This window comes from Schistocerca cancellata, chromosome 6 (genome assembly GCF_023864275.1).
Source record: "Schistocerca cancellata isolate TAMUIC-IGC-003103 chromosome 6, iqSchCanc2.1, whole genome shotgun sequence".
Taxonomy (NCBI): domain Eukaryota; kingdom Metazoa; phylum Arthropoda; class Insecta; order Orthoptera; family Acrididae; genus Schistocerca; species Schistocerca cancellata.
In genome coordinates this window covers 532,114,679-532,137,270 of record NC_064631.1, presented here as the reverse complement: position 1 = coordinate 532,137,270, position 22,592 = coordinate 532,114,679, and the positions used below count along the sequence as shown (strand labels likewise).

The 22,592-nt window shown below is 42.5% G+C and overlaps 1 protein-coding gene across 2 annotated transcripts in view; it reads left to right on the top strand.

Moving 5' to 3' along the window:
* Positions 1-21,219, top strand: part of LOC126088582 (aromatic-L-amino-acid decarboxylase) — a 211,129-nt gene extending 189,910 nt beyond the window's left edge. For both annotated transcript variants that reach the window (XM_049906780.1, XM_049906779.1), the window contains exons 11-12: positions 19,554-19,754; positions 19,977-21,219. In XM_049906780.1, coding sequence (XP_049762737.1) covers positions 19,554-19,754; positions 19,977-20,183 — 408 coding nt within the window. In that variant the 3' untranslated portion in view covers positions 20,184-21,219. The remainder of the gene's footprint in view (positions 1-19,553; positions 19,755-19,976) is intronic.
* The last annotated feature ends 1,373 nt before the right edge of the window (positions 21,220-22,592 follow it).

Sequence of the window (22,592 nt, the reverse complement as noted above, 5' to 3'; positions counted from 1 at the left end):
GCTTTTGCAACATCATTTCCAGTAACTTTGGCAATGAAAATTGACTCTGCACATGTGTGATATTTTTGGTTTGCTGGTTGGTAATTTGTGTTAGGATTATTTTGGACCAGTTTTTCAGCTATGCTTGTAAAGAAATTGTTGAATGAGTTCGCCACAACTTCGGGATTAGATATAGATTCATTGTGGAGTTTGATTTCTATGTTCGTATGTGAAGCTTTCATTTCCCCTCTTTCCCTTTTTATGATATTCCACATTGCTTTTACTTTATTGCTGGATTTGTCAATGTACTCATCATTCTGCATCCTTTTTGCTTGTCTTATCACTCTTCTTAGGATACATGTGTAGTATTTATAGTATTCTGTTAGTTGGGGGGAGTCACTACTTTGTTTACATAACATGTGGAGTATTCTTTTATGTTTGCAAGAGATTTTTATAGCTGGTGTAATCCAACTCTTGTTTCTATTATTATTTATTCTTACTGGTTTTTGCGGAAAGGCCTCTTCAAAGTGGTGGATCATTTTGTCAAGAAATATGTTGAATTTCATGTTGACATCATTGATTGTGTACATCTCTGTCCACTTTTCTTTACTGAGGAGGGCATTTAGCTTGTTCAAGTTCTCTTGGGTGAAAAACCTTCGTAAAGTTTTAGGTGGGACTGGGTTTGAGGTATCTTTGCTAACATCAACCTTTAGAATGACAGCTTGGTGGTCGCTGAATCCTGCATTGTATACTTCTAGAGTTGGGTTAAGTTTATTTCTGTTTGCAAAAATTTGATCTAGAGCTGTCTTGGATGTGGGTGTTATTCTAGTGGGCTTGTTTACAAGCCCATGCAGATTATAAGTTTTTGCAATGTTAATCAATGTTTCCCTGTTTCTGTTGTGGGTGAGAAAGTCTATATTAAAGTCACCACATATAATCACCTCCAGTTTTCACTGACTTATTTTGGATAGAAACAAGTCCATTTGTAACAGAAAATCATTAATACTACTGGAGGGGGGACGGTAGTAAATTCTACAACCATACCTATGGTATAAAGTGGGAGGTCTTTATTGTAGAACAAAAATTTGTATAAAGATGTCCACAAATATAAGTAATGCAATTGGGCCTTACAGAACTACAAAACTAAATTAAAAGAAAATCTTATTAACTATCTATAAATTATCACACATTGAAATTCTGTATTATGAATGTATGAGCAAGTACTTAAACTTTCACATCTGATACTGAGTGAAGTAGCACTATGGTAAGGTACTAGACTCAAATTTGGAGAAATGGCAGTTAAAATCTCTTCTGACCTACAGGGTACAGATTTTCTGTGATTTCTCTAAATTGCTTAATGTAAATACAGAGTTGCATCTCGGATGTCTGTATAACCTTATTAATACTCAGACAATAATGAAACAGAAAATATTTCCTCCTGAAAGCTTGTAAACAGTTGGCTTTGTGTTTTCTATCTACATCTACATCTACATCTACATCTATACTCCGCAAACCACCTAGACGGTGTGTGGTGGAGGGTACTTTGAGTACCTCTATCAGTTCTCCCCTCTATTTCAGTCTTGTATTGTTCATGGAAAGAGGGATTGTGAGTATGCCTGTGTGTGGGCTCTAATCTCTCTGATTTTATCCTCATGGTCTCTTCGCGATATAGACATATGAGGGAGCAATATACTGCTTGACTCCTCGGTGAAGGTATGTTCTCGAATCTTCAACAAAAGCCCATGTCGAGCTACTGAGCATCTCTCTTGCAGAGTATTCCACTGGAGTTTATCTATCATCTCTGTAATGCTTTCATGATTACTAAATGATCCTGTAACAAAGCACGCTGCTCTCCATTGGATCTTCACTATCTCTTCTATCAACCCTATCGGGTACGGATCCCACACTGGTGAGCAGTATTCAAGCAGTGGGCTAACAAGTGTACTGTAACATACTTCCTTTGTTTTTGGACTGCATGTCCTTAGGATTCTTCCAATGAATCTCAGTCTGGCATCTGCTTTACTGACGATTAATTTTATATGGTCATTCCATTTTAAATCACTCCTAATGCCTACTCCTAGATAATTTATGGAATTAACTGCTTCCAGTTGCTGACCTGCTATTTTGTAGCTGAATGATAAGGGATATTTCTTTCTATGTATTCGCAACACATTACACTTATCTACATTGAGATTCAGTTGCCATTCCCTGCATCATGCGTCAATTCGTTGCAGATCCTCCTGTATTTTAGTACAATTTTCCCTTGTTACAACCTCTTGATATACTACAGCATCATCCAAAAAAAGCCTCAGTGAACTTCTGATGTTATCCACAAGGTCATTTATATATGTTGTGAATAGCAATGGTCCTATGACACTCCCCTGCGGCACACCTGAAATTCCTCGTACTTCGGAAGACTCCTCTCCATTGAGAATGACATGCTGCATTCTGTTATCTAGGAAATCTTCAATCCAATCACACAATTGGTCTGATAGTCCATATGCTCTTACTTTGTTCATTAAACGACTGTGGGGAACTGTATCGAACCCTTGTGGAAGTCAAGAAACACGGCATATACCTGGGAACCCGTGTCTATGGCCCTCTGAGTCTCATGGACAAATAGCGCAAGCTGGGTTTCACATGATCGTCATTTTTGAAACACATGCTGATTCCTACAGAGTAGATTTCTAGTCTCCAGAACACTCATTATACCCGAACATAATACGTGTTCCAAAATTCTACAACTGATCGACGTTAAAGATATAGGTCTACAGTTCCGCACATCTGTTAGACGTCCCTTCTTGAAAATGGGGATGACCTATGCCCTTTTCCAATCTTTTGGAATGCCACACTCTTCTAGAGACCTAAGGTACAACGCTTCAAGAATGGGGGCAAGTTCCTTCACGTACTCTGTGTAAAATTGAACTGTTACCCCTTAAGGTCCAGTGGCCTTTCCTCTTTTGAGAGATTTTAATTGTTTTTCTATCCCTCTGTCATCCATTTCGATATCTACCATTCTGACATCTGTGCGACAATCTAGAAAAGGAACTACAGTGCAGTCTTCCTCTGTGAAACAGCTTTGGAAAAAGACATTTAGTGTTTTGGCCTTTAGTCTGTCATCCTCTGTTTCAGTACCTTTTTGGTCACAGAGCGTCTGGATATTTTGTTTTGATCCACCTATGGATTTGACATAAGGCCAAAATTTCTTAGGATTTTCTGCCAAGTCAGTACATAGAACTTTACTTTCATTCATTGAACCCCTCTCGCATAGCCCTTCTCACACTACATTTCGCTTTGTGTAATTTTTGTTTGTCTGCAAGGGTTTGGCTATGTTTATGTATGCTGTGAAGTTCCCTTTGCTTTCGCAGCAGTTTTCTAACTCGGTTGTTGTACCACGGTGGCTCTTTTCCATCTCTTACGATCTTGCTTGGCACATACTCATCTAACCCATATTTTACAATGGTTTTGAACTTTGTCCACTGATCCTCAACACTATCTGTACTTGAGATAAAACTTTTGTGTTGAGCTGTCAAGTACTCTGAAATCTGCTTTTTGTCACTTTTGCTAAACAGAAAAATCTTCCTACCTTTTTTAATATTTCTATTTACGGCTAAAATCATCGATGCAGTAACTGCTTTATAATTGCTGATTCCCTCTTCTGTGTTAACTGTTTCAAATAGTTTGGGTCTGTTAGTCACCAGAAGGTCTAATATGTTATCGCCACAGAGTCAATTCTCTGTTTAACTGCTCAAGGTAGTTTTCAGATAATACACTTAAAAAAATTCCACTGGATTCTTTGTCCCTGCCACCTGTTACAAACATGTGAGTCTCCCAATCTATATCTGGTAAATTAAAATCTCCACCCAGAACTATAACATGGTCGGAAAATCTACTTGAAATATTTTCCTTCAGGTGCTCTGCCACAACAGCTGCTGAGCCAGGAGGCCTAAAGAGACATCCAATTACCAAAGTTTCACCCAAATTATTTAACATTTCAGATCTCTGTCAATTTCTGTAATTACTATCGCACTTTTTATCACTATAAACACGCCTCCCCCTTCACTGTCCAGCCTGTCTCTGCAGTATACATTCCGATCTGAGTTCAGAATTTCATTACTGTTTACATCTGGTTTCAGCCAACTTTCCGTCCCTAGTACTATGTGGGCATTGTGACCGTTTATTAATGAGAACAGTTCTGGGACCTTTCTATAGACACTCCTGCAGTTTACTATTAGCACATTAATATTGTCATTCCCTGTTGCATTTTGCTTAATGCTACCTTGTCGCATCTCAGGAAGCATCTTGTTGGGCCTAGGGAGGGAATTCTCTAACCTAAAAAACCCACATGTGCACTCCACATGCACTCCACTACCCTTATAGTTGCTTCCTGCGTGTAGTGCACACGTGACCTATTCAGGGGACAGTACATTTCTCCACTCGATAGCGGAGGTTGAGAAATTTGCACCCCAGATCTGCGGAGAATTGTCTGAGCCTTTGGTTTAAGCCTTCCACTTGGCTCCAAACCAGAGGATCGTGATTGGTTCTGGGAGCGATACTACAAATAGTTAGCTCTGATTCCACCCCACAACTGAGGCTTTCCGCCTTCACCAACTCTGCCAACCGCCTGTATGAACTGAGGATGACCTCTGAACCCAGACAGCAGGAGTCATTGGTGCTGACATGAGCATCAATTTGCAGTCGGGTGCACCCAGTGCTCTCTGTCACCTCCGGCAGGAGGCCCCCCCTCTCCAGGGGGTCCACAACTATTTTGTGGATATGTGTGTAGCGAGCACGGGACCCCAAGCTAGTGTGGCCCTCCTTTCTTTCTGGGCTGCATACCTTCCTTTTCCACATCCTTCCCCATCCCCCATCTTTCTCCCCCCCCCCTCACCTCCACCTCTTCCCCTCCCTTTCTCCCCCTCTGGGAGTATGTTTAGTGCCAACACTCAGAGACCGATGCTCGAAACTGTAAAACAGTCTCTCTCCTTTGCTTTCTCTGCTGGCAAGTCTTTGTCTACCTTTGTCTTCTCTTTTCCTTACCTCTTCTCTTTACCATTTTCTCTGCTGCAGCGTTTGAGACCTCCCTCCTTCCCTTTTCCTCCCTTTTCTTTTTTCCTCCCTTTTCTTTTTTCCTCCCTTTTCCCTTTTCCTCCCTTTTCCCTTTTCCTCCCTTTTCCCTTTTCCTCCCTTTTCCCTTTTCCTCCCTTTTCCCTTTTCCTCCCTTTTCCCTTTTCCTCCCTTTTCCCTTTTCCTCCCTTTTCCCTTTTCCTCCCTTTTCCCTTTTCCTCCCTTTTCCCTTTTCCTCCCTTTTCCCTTTTCCTCCCTTTTCCCTTTTCCTCCCTTTTCCCTTTTCCTCCCTTTTCCCTTTTCCTCCCTTTTCCCTTTTCCTCCCTTTTCCCTTTTCATCTCCTCTCTTCTGCTCTCCTTTCCATCTCCTCTCTTCTGCTCTCCTTTCCATCTCCTCTCTTCTGCTCTCCTTTCCATCTCCTCTCTTCTGCTCTCCTTTCCATCTCCTCTCTTCTGCTCTCCTTTCCATCTCCTCTCTTCTGCTCTCCTTTCCATCTCCTCTCTTCTGCTCTCCTTTCCATCTCCTCTCTTCTGCTCTCCTTTCCATCTCCTCTCTTCTGCTCTCCTTTCCATCTCCTCTCTTCTGCTCTCCTTTCCATCTCCTCTCTTCTGCTCTCCTTTCCATCTCCTCTCTTCTGCTCTCCTTTCCATCTCCTCTCTTCTGCTCTCCTTTCCATCTCCTCTCTTCTGCTCTCCTTTCCATCTCCTCTCTTCTCCTCTCCTTTCCATCTCCTCTCTTCTCCTCTCCTTTCCATCTCCTCTCTTCTCCTCTCCTTTCCATCTCCTCTCTTCTCCTCTCCTTTCCATCTCCTCTCTTCTCCTCTCCTTTCCATCTCCTCTCTTCTCCTCTCCTTTCCATCTCCTCTCTTCTCCTCTCCTTTCCATCTCCTCTCCTTTCCATCTCCTCTCCTTTCCATCTCCTCTCCTTTCCATCTCCTCTCCTTTCCATCTCCTCTCCTTTCCATCTCCTCTCCTTTCCATCTCCTCTCCTTTCCATCTCCTCTCCTTTCCATCTCCTCTCCTTTCCATCTCCTCTCCTTTCCATCTCCTCTCCTTTCCATCTCCTCTCCTTTCCATCTCCTCTCCTTTCCATCTCCTCTCCTTTCCATCTCCTCTCCTTTCCATCTCCTCTCCTTTCCATCTCCTCTCCTTTCCTTCTCCTCTCCTTTCCTTCTCCTCTCCTTTCCTTCTCCTCTCCTTTCCTTCTCCTCTCCTTTCCATCTCCTCTCCTTTTCTTTTCTTTGTTCCTCCCTTTCTCTTTTTTCCTCCCTGTGCATGTCTGAAGGCCGACCCACGCATTCCCACGCATAGCCGGTGACGGGATAACGCTTAATTCCCCACCCCGGGTAGACAGGTAGGACACGTACATACCCCCTGGTAATGGCCAGGCCCAGGGAGGGGTGATTGCCTGAGCTGATACCTTCCAAAAGTGCCGATTGGTCCCTCCCTCCGTCCATTTCTTGGGAGGTGTGACCTGAGGTGTGAACAATCACCTATGGTAGGAGTGCCCACGGAGAGGGCCCCCACAAGAAAGGAGTGCGCCATCGGACAAGTCTTCCATCGTTGCCACAGTTCCTTGTTGTTTCTCGGTCGGAGGACGGTCAAGACTTCTCCACAGTCAACCCTTTCATTATTCAGAAAGGTGTCGACTCAATTGCAGGTCCTGTGAAGTCTTGTTCCCGATTACAAAATGGCACCTTGTTGTTAGGAACAGTCAGTGCCCTCCAGGCATAAAAATTGCTGCATACTTCACTGCTACACACCTTCCCTGTCCAGGTGGAAGCACACCGCACTTTAAATTCATCACGTGGGGTCGTTTATACACGCTCCCTCGATGGATTGTCCGACGAGGAAATTCAAAACTACTTGTCTGACCAGGGCATAACAGCTGTTCGAGTCATGAAAAGGGTTGACAAGAACATCATTGCAACCCGTACTGTCTTCTTGACATTTGACAGAGTTCAACTTCCATTGAACATAAAAGTGGGCTGTGAGAATTTCCGTTCGCCATTACATCCCAAACCCTACGTGTCGCTATCAGTGTCAGCGGTTCATTCATACCAGCCAGTCATGTTCCAATCTGGCCAAATGTGTTGTGTGGCAAGGATGCCCATGAGGGTGCTTGTCCACCTCCATCCCCTTGTTGCACCAACTGTATGGGTGACCATGCTGCTTCCTCTAGAGATTGTTCCATTTTTAAAGACTAACAGCTCATTCAGGAATTCAGAGTGAAGGAAAAGGTGTCGACCTTTGCTGCTCGAAAGTTATTTGCCAGTCGAAAGCCCACTGTGCCTCATGCAGGTAAATACAGCACTGTCCTTGCCTCTCCTTGGCCAACAAAGGAGGCAGCCATGCAGACTTGTGTTCTCACCTTTAGTGCCACAGTCGTCAGGTCGGCCATTGCAAAGATCACCTGTTCAACCTTCCCACTCTCACCTGCTCACTCTATGGCTCACCCTTCATTGGGTTCTGCTAAATCTCGAGCCCCAAAATCAGACACCTGGACTTCCAAAAAAGAGCCTACTTGTGAAGATTTTTTTACATACCCAGACTTCACAACCATCGATTCCTCCTTCATCTCAACGCCGAGGCGCACTGCTGGCAGCCGATCAACCGGCCGATTGCTGGTGACAGGAGCTGCTCCTGAACAACCTATGGATCAGGATCTTCTGCCTTCAGCTGAATGCCGTTCCACACTGTCGGTCGCTGGCTCTGAGCAGTCATTGAGTTGAGGGCAATCTTGGTCACATTCTTCCCTTTTCTGTCCACCCTGTATCCATTATCCATTGGAATATCCACGGCATTTGAGCCAATCAGGGTGAATTGTTGATCCTCTTATGATCCTACTCGCTGGTCATCTTCTGTCTTCAGGAAACAAAGCTGTGTCCCCACGATCGCTTTGTTTTCCCCCATTCTCAGCCAGTCCGATTTGATCTCCCCTCTTTTGAAGGCACTCCAGCACATGGAGGACTCATGATTCTTCTCCATGATACTGTCCATTATCAACCAATTCCCATAAACAGTTTCTTCCAAGCTGTTGCTGTCCATCTTTCCCTTTCTGGATACACCTTCTCTCTTTGTACTGTATACATTCCATTGTCCACACAAATGGCAAGAGCTGATCTCCTTCATCTTCTTGGTCAGCTTCCGTCCCCCTATTTGCTGGTTGGGGACTTCAACGCCCACCACCCACTTTGGGGATCTCCACATCCTTGTCCGTGCGGTTCACTGTTGATAGACGTCGTCCAACAAGTGGATCTTGTTTGCCTCAACACTGGGGACCGTACATTTTTCTCTGCCTCCACGACAAATTTCCTGCTGTGGAATGTTCAATACCTCTCACCTCTGATTTGCCCAGGCACCCCCCCTCCCCCCCCCCCCCCCCCCCCAATTCCTTGGTGGAATGACGCATGCCGTGACCCAATACATGAGCAGCGACATGCTCTTCACGTTTTCTGGCAACGTCCAACTTTGACCAACTGTATCCGCTATAAGCAGTTCCTCAGAAGTTTGGAGTTGGATTTGACGGTTATCTGGTGCCCCTAGTTTCTCCCCGGTCTCTGGGCTCACTGTCGCGCATGATACATTAGTGGACCCCGTTGCAATTTTTAACTCATTGAGTCAACACTTTGCCGAGATTTCGAGCTCTTCAAATTACCCTCCAGCTTTTCTCCCGTAGAAACGTGCAGTGGAAGTGCGACCTCCTGCATTCTCCTCTCAAAATCGCGAAAGCTTTAATACTGTTTTCTCCATGCGGGAACTCCAACATGCACTCTATTCTTCTCGCTCTTCCACGCCAGGACCGGATGGTTTCCACATCCAAATGTTGCTGCATTTGTCATACCATAGTCTGCGTTACCTCCTTCACCTTTATAATTGAATTTGGACCGACAGTACTTTTCCCAGAAGATGGCGGGAAGCTATCTTCGTTCGTGTTCCAAAATCTGGAAAGGACAAACATCTCTCCTCTAGCTATCGCCCCATTTCTCTCAGGAGTAGTGTATGTAAGGTTTTGGAGCATATGGTGGATTGCTGTTTAGCCTGGTGGCTGGAGTTCCGAAGTCTTTTAACACCTGCCCAGTGCGGTTTCTGAAAGCATCATTCTGCTGTTGACCATCTTGTTGCTCTCTCCACTTGTATCATGAACAATTTTCTCAGGAAGTGCCAAACTGTAGCAATATTTTTTGATCTGGAGAGAGCATACGATACCTGTTGGAGGACAGGCATCCTCCGCACACTGTTCTCTTGGGGCTTTCGAGGTCGGCTGCCCCTTTTTCTTCGTGAATTTATGGCAGAGCGCACATTTAAAGTGTGGTGAACACTACTTTCTCCCAAGAAAACGGGGTACCCCAGGGCTCCGTGCTAGGTGTTGTACTGTTTGCCATTGCCATAAATCCAATTATGGATTGTCTCCTTCCTGATGTCTCGGGCTCCGTCTTTGTGGACGATTTTGCAATCTACTACAGTTCCCAATGGACCAGCCTTCTTGAATGACGTCTTCAAGGATGTCTGGATCGCCTCCACTCTTGGAGCATCGAAACAGGCTTCCACTTTTCTCCCAGTAAGACCGTTTGTGTTAATTTATGGCATCGTACGGAGTTTCTTCTGCCTTCCTTACATCTAAGCCCTGTCACCCTTCTGTTCGCGGACGTCGCTAAATTCTTGGGTCTTATGTTTGACAGAATACTGTGCTGGTCCTCCCACATTTCCTATCTTTCGGCTCGCTGTCTGTGATCCCTCAACACCCTCTGTGTCCTGCATGGTACCTTCTGGGGAGTAGACCGAGTGGTCCTTCTCCGCCTCTATCGTGCCTTAGTGCAATCAAAATTGGACTATGGAAGCATAGTTTACTCCTCTGCTTGTCCGTCTGTTCTTCGGCGTCTCGACTCTGTCCACCACCGTGGATTACATTTAGTGTCTGGAGCTTTTTACGCCAGCCCTGTGGAAAGCCTTTATGCTGAGACTGCTGAACCTCTGTTGTCCAATCAGCGAGCTGTCCTCCTGAGTCATTATGCTAGCCACCTGTCTTCCATGCCTGCTAATCTGGCCCATGACATTTTTTTCGATGTCTCCTTGGATTTAGGGTATGCAGGCCGCCCTTCCCCCCCTACCACCACTGGGAGTCCGCTTCTGTCAACTGCTACATTTTCTTTTCCTTCCACTTTCCTAAGACTTTCTTGACAACTTGGGGTACAGCACTGCCTTAGCTCTGGCCCCAGACCTGCCTGCTCCGTGACCTTTGTCAGTCTCCCAAGGATGGTACCTCTTCTCTTGTTTATCATCGGGCATTTGCTGCACTATGTGTACAAATGAAGGATGCCACATTTATTTACACTGATGGCTCCAAAACATCATTCGGTGTTGGGAGTGCCTATATTGTTGGTGACACCCCAAATCGATTTCGGCTTCCCGACCAGTGTTTGTTTTTTACTGCGGGGCTTTATGCTGTTCTCCAGTCTGTCCAATACATCTGTCACCATCAGTGGATACAGTATGTTATCTGCTCAGATTCGCTCAACTCTCTCCTCAGTCTCCAAGCTCTCTACCCTGTCTACCTTCTGGTCCACCGGATTCAGGACTGCCTCCACTTGCTCCACTTGGGGGACGTCTCTGTGGCATTCCTCTGGATCCCAGGACATGTTGGCATCTGTGGAAATGAGGCGTCCGTTACAGTGGCCAAGGCTGCAGTCTCTTCTTCAGCCTGCTATTCGCGTGATTCCCTTCGCCGATCTACAGAGTGTTTTATGTCATCGTGTTGTTCTTTTATGGCACGCACATTGGTCGACACTTCCCAATAATAAATTGCGCGACTTGAAAGCTCTTCCCTGTGCTTGGACCTCTTCCTCCTGAACTCGTCGTCGGGATGAGGTAATTTTATCTAGACTCCGGATAGGACACTGTCTTTTTTAGCCATTGACATCTTTTAAGTGGTGAGCATCCTCCACTCTGTCCCCACTGCTCTCAACTGTGGACGGTGAGACACCTTTTTCTTGAGCGCCCCAATTTTACTCCATTATGCGCCTGTCTACAGCTGTTGCCTGATATATCTTCCATTTTAGCAAATGACATTCACTCACTTGTGAGTTTATTAGTGTGAGTGAGATGACGTCAGTCATTTGAAGCTCTTTTTGGGAACAAACAACCCCCCTTCTATAGTGGTTTTTTAAGCTTTTCTTCTGTTTTTAGTTTCCCCACTTTGTTGCATTTCGCTCGCATTGCTGCTGGTTTCCAGTTTCGTTTTTTTTACCTTTTCCTAAGTCAGAGACCAGGTGCTAATGACTGTAGCAGTTCTGCGTCCTAAAACCATAACAAAAAAAAGTCCAGCAGGACCTCCTCCACATATCGGATGAGAACCCCAGCAAGCAGACAGTGAACAGTGGCCTTCTTTCCCGACCTTTCTGCTATTTCCCTAAGGGGCTCCATCACCCACCTAACACTGGAGCTCCCAATCACTAATAAACCCCTCCCCCCGCGTGCCTGCTTGGACCTTGCTGAAGGAGCGGCCACATGTCCACTCACAGGCAGAGCAGGCATTGCCACACGGCCAGCCTCCACACTGTTCCTCCACCTCATGTGACGCAAACGCCACTGAACCCACCACTTCCCTTGGGGAGAGCATGGCCCAACCACACCTGGTACCCACAAAGATGTCTCGACAGCAGGGACCATGGGTGAAGCATGTAACACCTGGGGAGTACCATGTGACACACCAGACTCCCCACTGCTGCTACTCTCCGAGGCAGCAGCCTGACGGCAGCTGACCGCGGCCATCAACACGTTCCACTGTTCACGAACAGTGGCCAGCTCCTCCTGCATCCATACACAGCAGTCACACATCCTATTCGTCCTAAGAAATCAACAATTTACTGTAGAGAGTTGGTATCCACTATGCAATTACAACTGAGGTTTATGGTTTATCAGTAATGTAAAATGAATTCAGACTTGTTTTTCCATTATACAGAAACCACAATGATTTTGGACTTAATCTAAGTCACTGCTGTTAATAACCTGATAATATGCACCATTGCCTCCTCACAGGAGATGTTCTGCTCTTTTTGCTAGAAACTAAAACAACTGTTATGGATGAGTTATTTATCTGATTAGATTTTGAGGTATGATTTACTTGTCAATTGATGAAAATTTCTGTATCATTCTGTAAGACAACAACATGGGCACAATGAACCAAAGCTAATTCTTCTTCGACATACAACAGTTAAGAACATCGACATGGACATGGGAACAATCCAGGTTCTGATACAAGCATTCGCTGACAATAAATATGAACACAATACAAAAGCGAGTGCCGGCTAAACTGCACTTACAAAGAGGGGGACTCAAGTAGACGACATGGTGGATGCTGTGCCATGGCCAACTGTAGGTAGGCTCTGGTGGCCGACCTGTGCAGATGTTGTTGGTAGAATATCTTAAAGGTAGCATGCTGATGGCCTGGTGGCCCAGAATGTATCAAAGTACTACGCACAGGGTATAGCAACCCTCTCCCCCCTTCGCTCCCTTTGGGGAAACGACACTCCACTGATTCAGGTATCGGGGTGACTGTTGAAACATCCATGGCCTTTGCAGTAGATGCCACAGATAGTGGTGGCTGCGGAAAGAGATTCTGGGCCAGAGCCCACGAGTAGAGGCAGAAGTTGTGTTGCCATGGACACATGTGACGACCATTCCCCCATCAAGTACCATAAAAGACAACAGGTGACAGGGTTCTGGTAGCATCTCGACATGATGGAACTGGACAAATGGTGAAGGTACAAACCACTGGGTCAGGGACGTCAGTGTTAAAGAACCTGAAGGTGCTGGCCCAGTCAGCGGCAGAATTGCAGATGGCAGCGAAGCATCAAAGGAAGGCCCATTAGCAGCCATTGTGGGTCTGGACCCCAGTCTAGAGGCAGGAGATGTGACATCCACAAGGAGGGTGGGTCTGCCACCACAGCAGGGATGCTCCAGAGGCTGGGACTGGTGCTGAGGGAGGAGGCGGAATCGGCGGCAGTAACAGACCTGTGGCCCTCACCATGGAGCGAGGGCACAGCTACTCATGGTGGCACATCACCAGTCCATCACTGGTGCCCACCATACAGAAGTGGCAGCCTTGGCATCTGTAGACCCTAGCTGGAATCCAGTTTGGTCAGTTGCCGGACCTCCGAGCCCAGACCATGGAAGCCAGCCAGGTGTGAACTGTGTTGAGGACTCTACCAACCAGTGTTCATGGGGTGAGAAGGGCAGATACAGGAGTGAGTGTGGCTGGTGACCATAGAGCACTTTGTCTGGATTTTGAATCCCCCCCCTCCCTCCCCCCAATGGCATGAACATGTGAGAACTCGTTAAGTGCCAAGGCGTCACCAGTGGAGGAGTCTGCAATGCATTTCTTTGTTTTGACCTTGAAGTTGTGGGCGAGATGTTCTGTATCACAATTAGATTGGGGGGGGGGGAGGGGGGAGGAGAGAGAGAAAGTAGGGGTAGTCACATGGTGAATGCCTAGTTGGGTGCAGGGCCCGAAACACAAACTGTGAATTATTATCCATCACAAGCATATAATGCATTTTGGAGAGGCCCAGAATCATAGTCACGGCTGATGTCAGAGTACTGCAGATAATGTATGGAAATGTAGAGAAAGCATCGACAACAAATGATCAGGAAGAATTTAGGAAGGGTTCCATGATGTGCAAGAATGGCCCCAAGTTCACACTGAGATGTGCCTGTAGCTAAAACTAGGTGATGGCCAGGATGGAAAGTAGCGAAAAAAGGAGCAGATGTAATGTATATTTCAAAAAACGTGAATGCTCACTGGCAGGCCATCATCCACTGAAAAGAAAAATTGTCAAGCAACTCTTGATGGATATAGGCCAACATGGCTGCACTTGAAATAAATTTGTGATGGTAAGCTATTGTACCTAAAATACTCAGTTCTTTGAAATTTGTAGGGTGTGGCAGAGCTTTGACGGCAGCAAAGTGACGGCGTAAAGGCTTAACACCATCCCAAGTCAAGTTGAACCCAAAATATATAATGGATGGCTGAGGAAAGTGACTTGGACAATTTGCATGTCAACCCTGTGTTATGTAAGACCATAAACAACTTGCATAGGGACTGTAAATGCTCTTCCATGAGGTTACTTGTCATGATGATGTCTTTGAAATAGTTGCTGCATCTGGGAATGGACAGCATCAATTGTTCCACAAATTGCCAGGGAGCTGTTAACTGAAACTTTAAAGTCAATGCAGAGGTGAAGCTGACCCCACAAGGGGGTTAGATCACACACTCAATGTAATAGATCACATGATCAGCAAACAATGACTGACTGTCCAATTGTGATTTCACTTGATCACACAAAGCCACTGCAGTAGGGCGAACTTGGAGAAAAGGAAGGCCACATTGTACTTTCTCAGGATAATGCAGGCCACAAAATTAGTGGCACAGCCTAACCCATCTGAGAAAAGAGATGAAAACTCAAAACAACTGCTGGTTAGGGGTCTGGCTGGAAATGACGTACACCATACCCAAAATGGAAAAACCAAAAGCATTGAAAGCACCCAGACCAAATTTGTGCTGCCAGCATCATCCCTTACCAAAAAAGTCAAGGAATGAACCACAAATTTATACATAGAAGGAGCCATAAATTGCCCCAAAATTGGAATACTCTGCTTGTTTTAACTCAAACGTTAGGTAACCAGAGATAATGCTAGAGATCCTAAATCCACAAAAGTTTGAGAGTTCAGTAAAATCACACCTGCACCCGGGTCCGCTTGTGGTCTGAGTACTTTGTCCATGATTCACACTTTGATAAACAGTTGCTTATGATTCATAAGCACTGGACACACACAACTGACATCACTGTCGATGTCCGCAGATCAGATGGGAATGGGGGAGGGAGGGGGCTGGGAACAACACATAGCACACAAATCCTGCATGTCCTTTTTTTCCTAAAGTTGCTGCAAGTCACCTGTGTCTTAGGGCATGTGGCCCTGTAGTGTTGCAAAAAAAAAAAAAAAAAAAAAAAAAAGACATTATTTGCAAGTTGGGAGCACGAAGCACTGCTGCTTTTGCTGTTTGGGTCATCACTTTCCAGTGTAGTGCCGGGGCCGCATTTGTATGGCTGCTGTGCTGTCCTACCCCCCTCCCTTCCTCCCCCTCTTTCCTACCCCCCTCCTCCTTCTACAAGAACTAACGGATACCCAATGACCAGGAACAGGAGCCACTGGGGTGATTCCACACCAAGCCTCAATCTGATTATCAGCGGTGCAAGATACATCAAAAGATTGAGCAGTATTGAACACTTCAGCCAAAGATGGGCTGTCCCTCTTTAGTACATGTTGATGCATCTCCTTCTCAGGAACCAACTGAATGGTGGCATCATGGATCATAGAATCAGGATGGTAGTCATAATGAGCATTGGTAACACAGACATTTGCAACTGAGGCCATGTAGTTTGGCTACCTAAGCTCAATAGGACCTGTGGGGCTGTTTGACAATGATAAAACTCTTCAGACACTGCAAAGACATGCACGCGTTTACAGTGATAGTTTGTCAACCTACACATTTTGTCGAATGAAAGTGACAGATTCTGGGAGCAGGGATAACTGGCACAACAGCTCATAGATCTAAGGAGAACTCCAAGAAAGGAACAAAGCCTTATTCATGTTTGCACTGTGACATCAGAAGCAAGAAAGTGTTGCTGAAGCTGCTTTTTCAAGCTTCTTGTCTTCAGCTTCATTGTCTTAAGGCAGGATGGGTGGCAGGGGGAAGCCTGCATAGTGAATGTAGCTGTCAAGTTTGTGATAACAACTATAAGAACCTGCTACTGCTTGAAGAGAGATTGGTACACTGCTTTCAGGAACACAACCACTGAAGGAACATCCGTATTGCCTGAGTGTGCGTAAATGAATCCTATTCTTGTTTCCAGTTGTATTGTGACAATGTTCCCTGCTTTCTTTAATTCTTCATTTGTTTGTCCCCAGTGTCATGTACTGGCTGATGAAATAGGGGGTGGAAGTGCAACTAGTGTCTACTGTAAATGATGTAGCCGACAGAGGCACAGTTGCGGTTCATTCTTTTACTTTCACTGTTTACAACCCCCCCAATATTACACAGTTACATGGCCAGTGAACTATTGTTTAACTTTTGATAAGCCTCATTAAAGGTTGCATGCGAACATCCGCATACTGCTACAATAATTTACTGTTGAATATCTACAAGCAGTAAAACATAACCACGAAGTTCACAGTTCTTGAAGAATAGAAAGTTACTTATGGGGCAGACACTGTCATTGTTTTTACACATAGCCTCATTGTGTTACACTTATTTCACAGCTAAGTTGATGCATTGTTGTTGTTGTTTTAACCAACATAGGTTTCTCGTCTGAAACTCGGCTGTTGACTGACTGTCTCGGGACTAAAAATTGGGGCCTTATATATCCTCACAATAATAGATACTGAAACTACACATTGCTCAAAGTTAAATTTACAGAAATTACAATTAATTTAACTCATTAAATTAACTGAACACCTAGAACATTTCCTTCTTTTTAACAGTTTCTCCTACTACGAGGACTTAGCCAAATTATTTGTTTAAATCATGAAATTAACATATATAGTTATGCAAACAATACTTTTGACAAAATAGTTAATTACTGTGGAATTAATTAAGGGCTGGCTTCACTAAAATGTGCCAAATAGATCCTTTAAGAATACAATTAGTTGTTCCTCCAAATGTTTATAATTAGTACAGAATTTACATTCATTTATACATCAACAATAGAATGTAAGCTATGAAACAGTTACTGATTTCACCCTATAACACTAGCTAGTTATTATCAAAATAAATTTGAAAATCAATTACATACATAAAATTAAGCATGAAATATGATCTAGTGTTATATTCTGAAAAACTGAGAGCCAGTCTTATTCATGTATGAAAATGCAGATTATGCTCAAATATGTTAATGAAAATTAGTTAAAACTAAAAAAAAGAATTCTAAGGAGGCAGGTGGCAAAACAAGAAGGGAAGTAAAAATATCCCAGCTTGCTTTGTCACAATATCATACTGTAAGAGAGAAACAACAGCATGGCCCCAATGAACCAAAGTTTATTCTTCCACTTACAAGCAAACAACAGTTGAGAACATAGACACAAACATAGAAACAATCCAGGTACTTATACAAGCAGTTGCTGACAATGAGTACAAACACAATATGAGAGCAAGTGCCAGCTGCAATGCACTTATCAAGAGGGCTCCAGTAAATGGATGCCGTGCCATGTGTACAAGTCATGTGGCCCACTGCAAATGGCCTCTAGTGACCAACCCATTCAGATGCTGCTGGTAGAATATTCAAAGTGTAGTGTGCCAGTGGTCTGGTGCTATGGTGTGTCTCTAAGTATTACATTCAGAGTTACAGCAATGTGTAAATTTTGCAAGTTAATTGAGCTAGTACTATGTTCATCTCTGATGGTAAAGTTTTTAATTTCATTTAAGGAGTTTTTTGATGGGTTGTCTGACTTAACTACCTTTTATTAAAATATTTTAAATTCCTAATCCAATTACATAATGGAATACCCAGGATGGAATGTAACAATATTATGAAAAGGAAAGTTGCCAGCCACCATAAAGTGGAGGTGCTGAGTCATGGATAGGCACAACAAAAAGATTGTCACTTGTTTTGTTGTGCCTATCTGTGACTCAGCATCTCTTCTATGTGGTGAGTGGCTACTTTCCTTTCCATAATATTGTAACCACCTTCCATAATAATTTAAGGTAAAAAGAAGTACGTTACTGAATTCAGGGCCAATGGAGAAACAAACTATCAGACTAGATTTGATAAATGCTGAGTTTGTGTGGGTTCACAATTTTTAAGGTTTTCACATGCATATAAAAATATATTTTCATATAGTAATACACTTTGTATTCAGTGACTGCAGATCTTTTTAACCAAAATATTCTCAAACAGAATCTTGTGAAACATTGCCATCAGGCACAAAGATTGCACTCAGTTTATTTACGGATGCAGTGAACATCCTCCTCAATCATAATCTGGAATTGAAGCAAATTTTATTCAATAGTGATTATTACCAGCTGTTCCAACAGACTTGTCTCTTAAAGTTTCACATCTGATGCTACTAAACTAGTAGCAAACTATTGCCTTAGAAGGTGAACATTCACCAAAAGTGTGCATGAACCATTCCAAACACTAATTTGCATCAGTCCTACCATAAAATCGTTATGTTAAAATAATCCCTCTACCAACCTCTTACTGCCTCAGTCTAAATGGTGTGTGTGTTGCAAGTGTAGGTCTGGAGGCCCACACAATAGGCCAGGTAAATTGAAAATTGCAAGAATTGTTAAAAATGGCTGCCAAAACCTTGCATTTCATAGAAGTTAAACAATCAGCAGTAAGCAAGATATAGTCAAAAATTTCAGAACATTAGTTGTGTACATTTTATTGGTGTTCTTAGAATATTTGTATAGTCCAGCTTGAGTTTCTGGGTAAAGTAAAAGAACAGTGTTTGTAAATGCTATGCTAGGATAAAAAAATGAGGGGGGGGGGGGGGGGGCAATTCTACATAAAACTGATGTGGAAAACTATTATTACTATTATTTCTTTCATTTTTCAGACGTTATGTCTGGTCAAAAATGGAAAGTGACTCGGACCTTGATCAAGCGTGACTTCCTTTTAACTGTACGGTATATGTTATATTGCATTTAGGAACTTTCGGGTAATTGAACATGTATCAATAATTACAGATTTCTATAGTTGTATGTATAGGTTTGGATGTAGCTGTATTGCATTGATGTACTGGTGAATATTGTGTGGTATGACTCCTGTAGTTGATAGTATAATTGGTATAATGTCAACTTTATCCTAATGCCACATGTCCTTGACTTCCTCAGCCAGTTGGATGTATTTTTCAATTTTTTCTCCTGTTTTATTATTATTATTATTATTATTATTGTCGTCATTATTATTTCTGCTGTCAGTAGTACTGTTTGCACAATATCACACAATTGCTTTCATGAAGGAAAAACTTGGTATCAGTAGACATACAACCTGTCTCTGCTTTCTGAGCCATTGTGTTTGACATCTAGATGATGATAACATTTAATAGTTGATATTGATGACAGACATGGAATAGTGTGTTGGAGGAGGAAATGTGCTGTGTTATTGTCAACATTCAGGTACATGATTTTTTAAAATAATTAGCAATCCACAATTTTTCACTGAAGACAAAGTGAATCATGTGACTTGCTAGTAATATGGTCTATCCTTATCACAGTATGAAAAGCTATAGCAGAGAAAGAAATAGAAAGTAAGACCATTCTGTACCTTCTACTTACATATGATTAACCATAAAATCTGTCAAGAAGATACCTCTTAATATGCAAACTTTTTTGGGGTTCAGTGTTCTCTTCTAAATGTGTGAGTCTGTTGGACAATAATAATTTCTCATCAAATGTGGTAGTCTTGTTTTATTTTTATAGTTTATATGCATGGTTTATCTTCCAGCACTGGCAGATTCCTCTTGGTCGCCGTTTCCGTTCCCTTAAACTGTGGTTTGTCATGCGGCTTTATGGAGTGCAAAATCTTCAAGCATATATTCGAAAACACATAGCACAGGCACATGAATTTGAAGCACTTGTGCGTAAGGATGAACGTTTTGAGATATTTCATGAAGTCACAATGGCTCTTGTTTGCTTTCGTCTTAAGGTAAATATTAAATTTTGTTCCAATTTACTATTGCTTAAAATTGCATACATAATTTTTATTTGTGAATCCTTTTATAGCTATTTTAATATGTGTTATACACCTATTTAATATGAAACAAAATATTAAATTACTCTGGGTGTGGCAGTATTTTTTAATTTTCTTACCTGTACTAGTTATAACTACCAATTTCTCATGTTCTCATAAAAATTCTTAATGTTACAGGGATCAAATGAAATTAATGAAAATTTATTGAAAAGAATAAATGCTAATGGAGTTATCCACCTGGTTCCATCAAAAGTGAGGGACACATATTTCCTCAGATTGGCAATTTGTTCTCGTTTCAGTGAGTCAAGTGATATTCAGCTATCTTGGAAGGAGATTAGCTCCTTAGCAGATGAAGTACTAGCTGAAGCAAGGCCTGGAAAGTAATTGTATGATACTGTTACACAAAGCTGTAATATTTCATTCTTAAGAACGTACATAAAGGTTAGGTGTAAAGTACAACTGGCACCATTGGATATTATAGCACAATCTTCTTATATGCTTGTTAAAACAGTTGGTGTAGGCCTACACTGATAGTAACTTCTTGGCACATTTTGTATGCATTTACAGACCTTATGAGATAGCATGACGTAAATAACATTATAACCTGTCTTTTACAACTTACTTTGTCAGGCTCTACATCAGTATTGTGGGTTATAGTTATTTGTGTGTGTGTGTGTGTGTGTGTGTGTGTGTGTGTGTGTGTGTGTGTGTGTGTGTGTGTGTGTGTGTGTAAACCATTTAGTATTTTCCTTGTTAGTTAAGTATGGGCTTTTATTTATTTTTGTAAAAATATAAATTACTCGTAGATTCTCAAGATTTAGGTATTACCCAAATTAAGCAAGACTCTTCATTAACTTGCTGTAGAAAAAGCCAAGATCATACTTTTAGAGTGCGAGCATATACCTTAAATTACAGGTAACAAGAGAGACCAAATAGTGGACCAATTTCACTGATACAAAGTATTAAGACTATGGTATTTACAACAATGGGCCTACCAATGCTTTTGCAAGATAGTGAGTAGTTTAAAAAAAAGCTGTGGCTTGTATCTGTTAACTGTAGTTCTCAGATTTTATTTTTCATGCATGTTCCTAGTGAGTGTGCCAGTCTGCTCGTTCTAGTTGACGTATTTCAAATCACCTGACACAGGGTATACACACACTGAATATTTTATTTTTTTATGAATAATATATGTATATGTAAATTAGAGTAATTTTATGTAATTATTTGTGTACAAACGCTCAAAGTATTGTATTAAAAATGGGTCCAATTAAAGTAATTGTGTATTCTTGTAATTATCTTCTTTAATTTAATGTTAAACATAAGAGTTTGTAAATAATTTTTTTAATCCTACAGTTGTGTATATATTCTTAAAATGTATTGAGCAGACTGAGTTAAATTTTTGGAGATAAATGGAAAACAATAAATATATGTTAGAAGAAGCTTACCTTTTTTAATTCAGTAAACAGCCAACAAAAATTTTCAGATGGATATAACAGGAAACCAGAAGTAGTATTATTCACTGACAATCATCACACCTCTTCTTATATTTGGATCTGTTAGTTCATTCCTCAGATAGGAAAGAGTGATGGGTTGGGTAACATAAAGGAGGAGCAAGTCAGATATCAGGATGAGAGGACAACAGAGGTTTCTCTCTCATCATGTAGTCTGGTTAACTTACTTTCTGAAGAAGTAACTAGTAGCTCTGAGGCACACTGGATTTTTTTATTACTAGGCTGTAAGATATCTATTCGCTTACTTGTATCAATCATGGCCAAGTTTCTCACTAAAAAAAAAAGCTCTATTGATATAACCAAAGCAATCAGACCAATGTTTTGCTCAACTCTGAGTGGGCATCTTACTCTCAAAGAACACGTATCAGAAGACTAAAAATGGGACCATGTGCTTATAAGTACATGTGCTATCAAAATCGCCACACTTGTGATTAAAAAATTTCACACACAGTTAGTTCTAATATTCATGAAAAGGATTCAAAAGAAGACACTGACTTCATAGAACTGAAAGGTTATATAGTCTCTAGTACATGTCACATTCCTAACATTTATACACATACACACGTAGTGATGTTCACTCTTATTTTGGCTTGTTATACTTTCCTGATGTAACCATTGCTTTTACTGGTCTTCGCTAATGACTCACTTCTAACACTGATTAATTCTCAATCTTGTCCCCTGCAAAATTTAATGGTATGGGAACGTGATGCATATAGAGGTATACTGAACAAACTGTTCCACAAATATCTGCACATAAATACATATATTTATGTAGTCGGACATACGTACATGACATGAGATACAAACGCAGACTGAATGAATTAACATGGCGGCTCAGATGAGCGATCTATCAATGCCACACGACCCCCCTCCCGAGGGGTCGGGGTGGGCGAGCATCATGGCATGAGCTAAAGAAGTGTTTAGTGCATGAAGGCCTCCAGCATAGGTGCAGTCCAGCAAACAGGTTTGAGTCCTGATGTCTGTTCACCCAACAGCGAGTCTGTCAGTGGGGCCTGCACAGCGGTGGCCCCGTTGGAGTTCTTTGTAAGTAGTCGGGGGTGGCAGTGATGTGATCACCTGCACACAATATTTGGGAGCTGTATTCTGTCGTGGAGATGGTGTAACCCAAGAAAAAGACAGAAAGCTGATGCAGTTGGAATTTGTTTTTTGTTGACCTGGATGCCATTGGAGTTCAAGGTCTGAAGGACCATGGATAAATGCTATTCATGTTCCTCAGCTGACTTGCTGAAAATGAGTATGTTGTCCCGGAGTCAAGAAATGC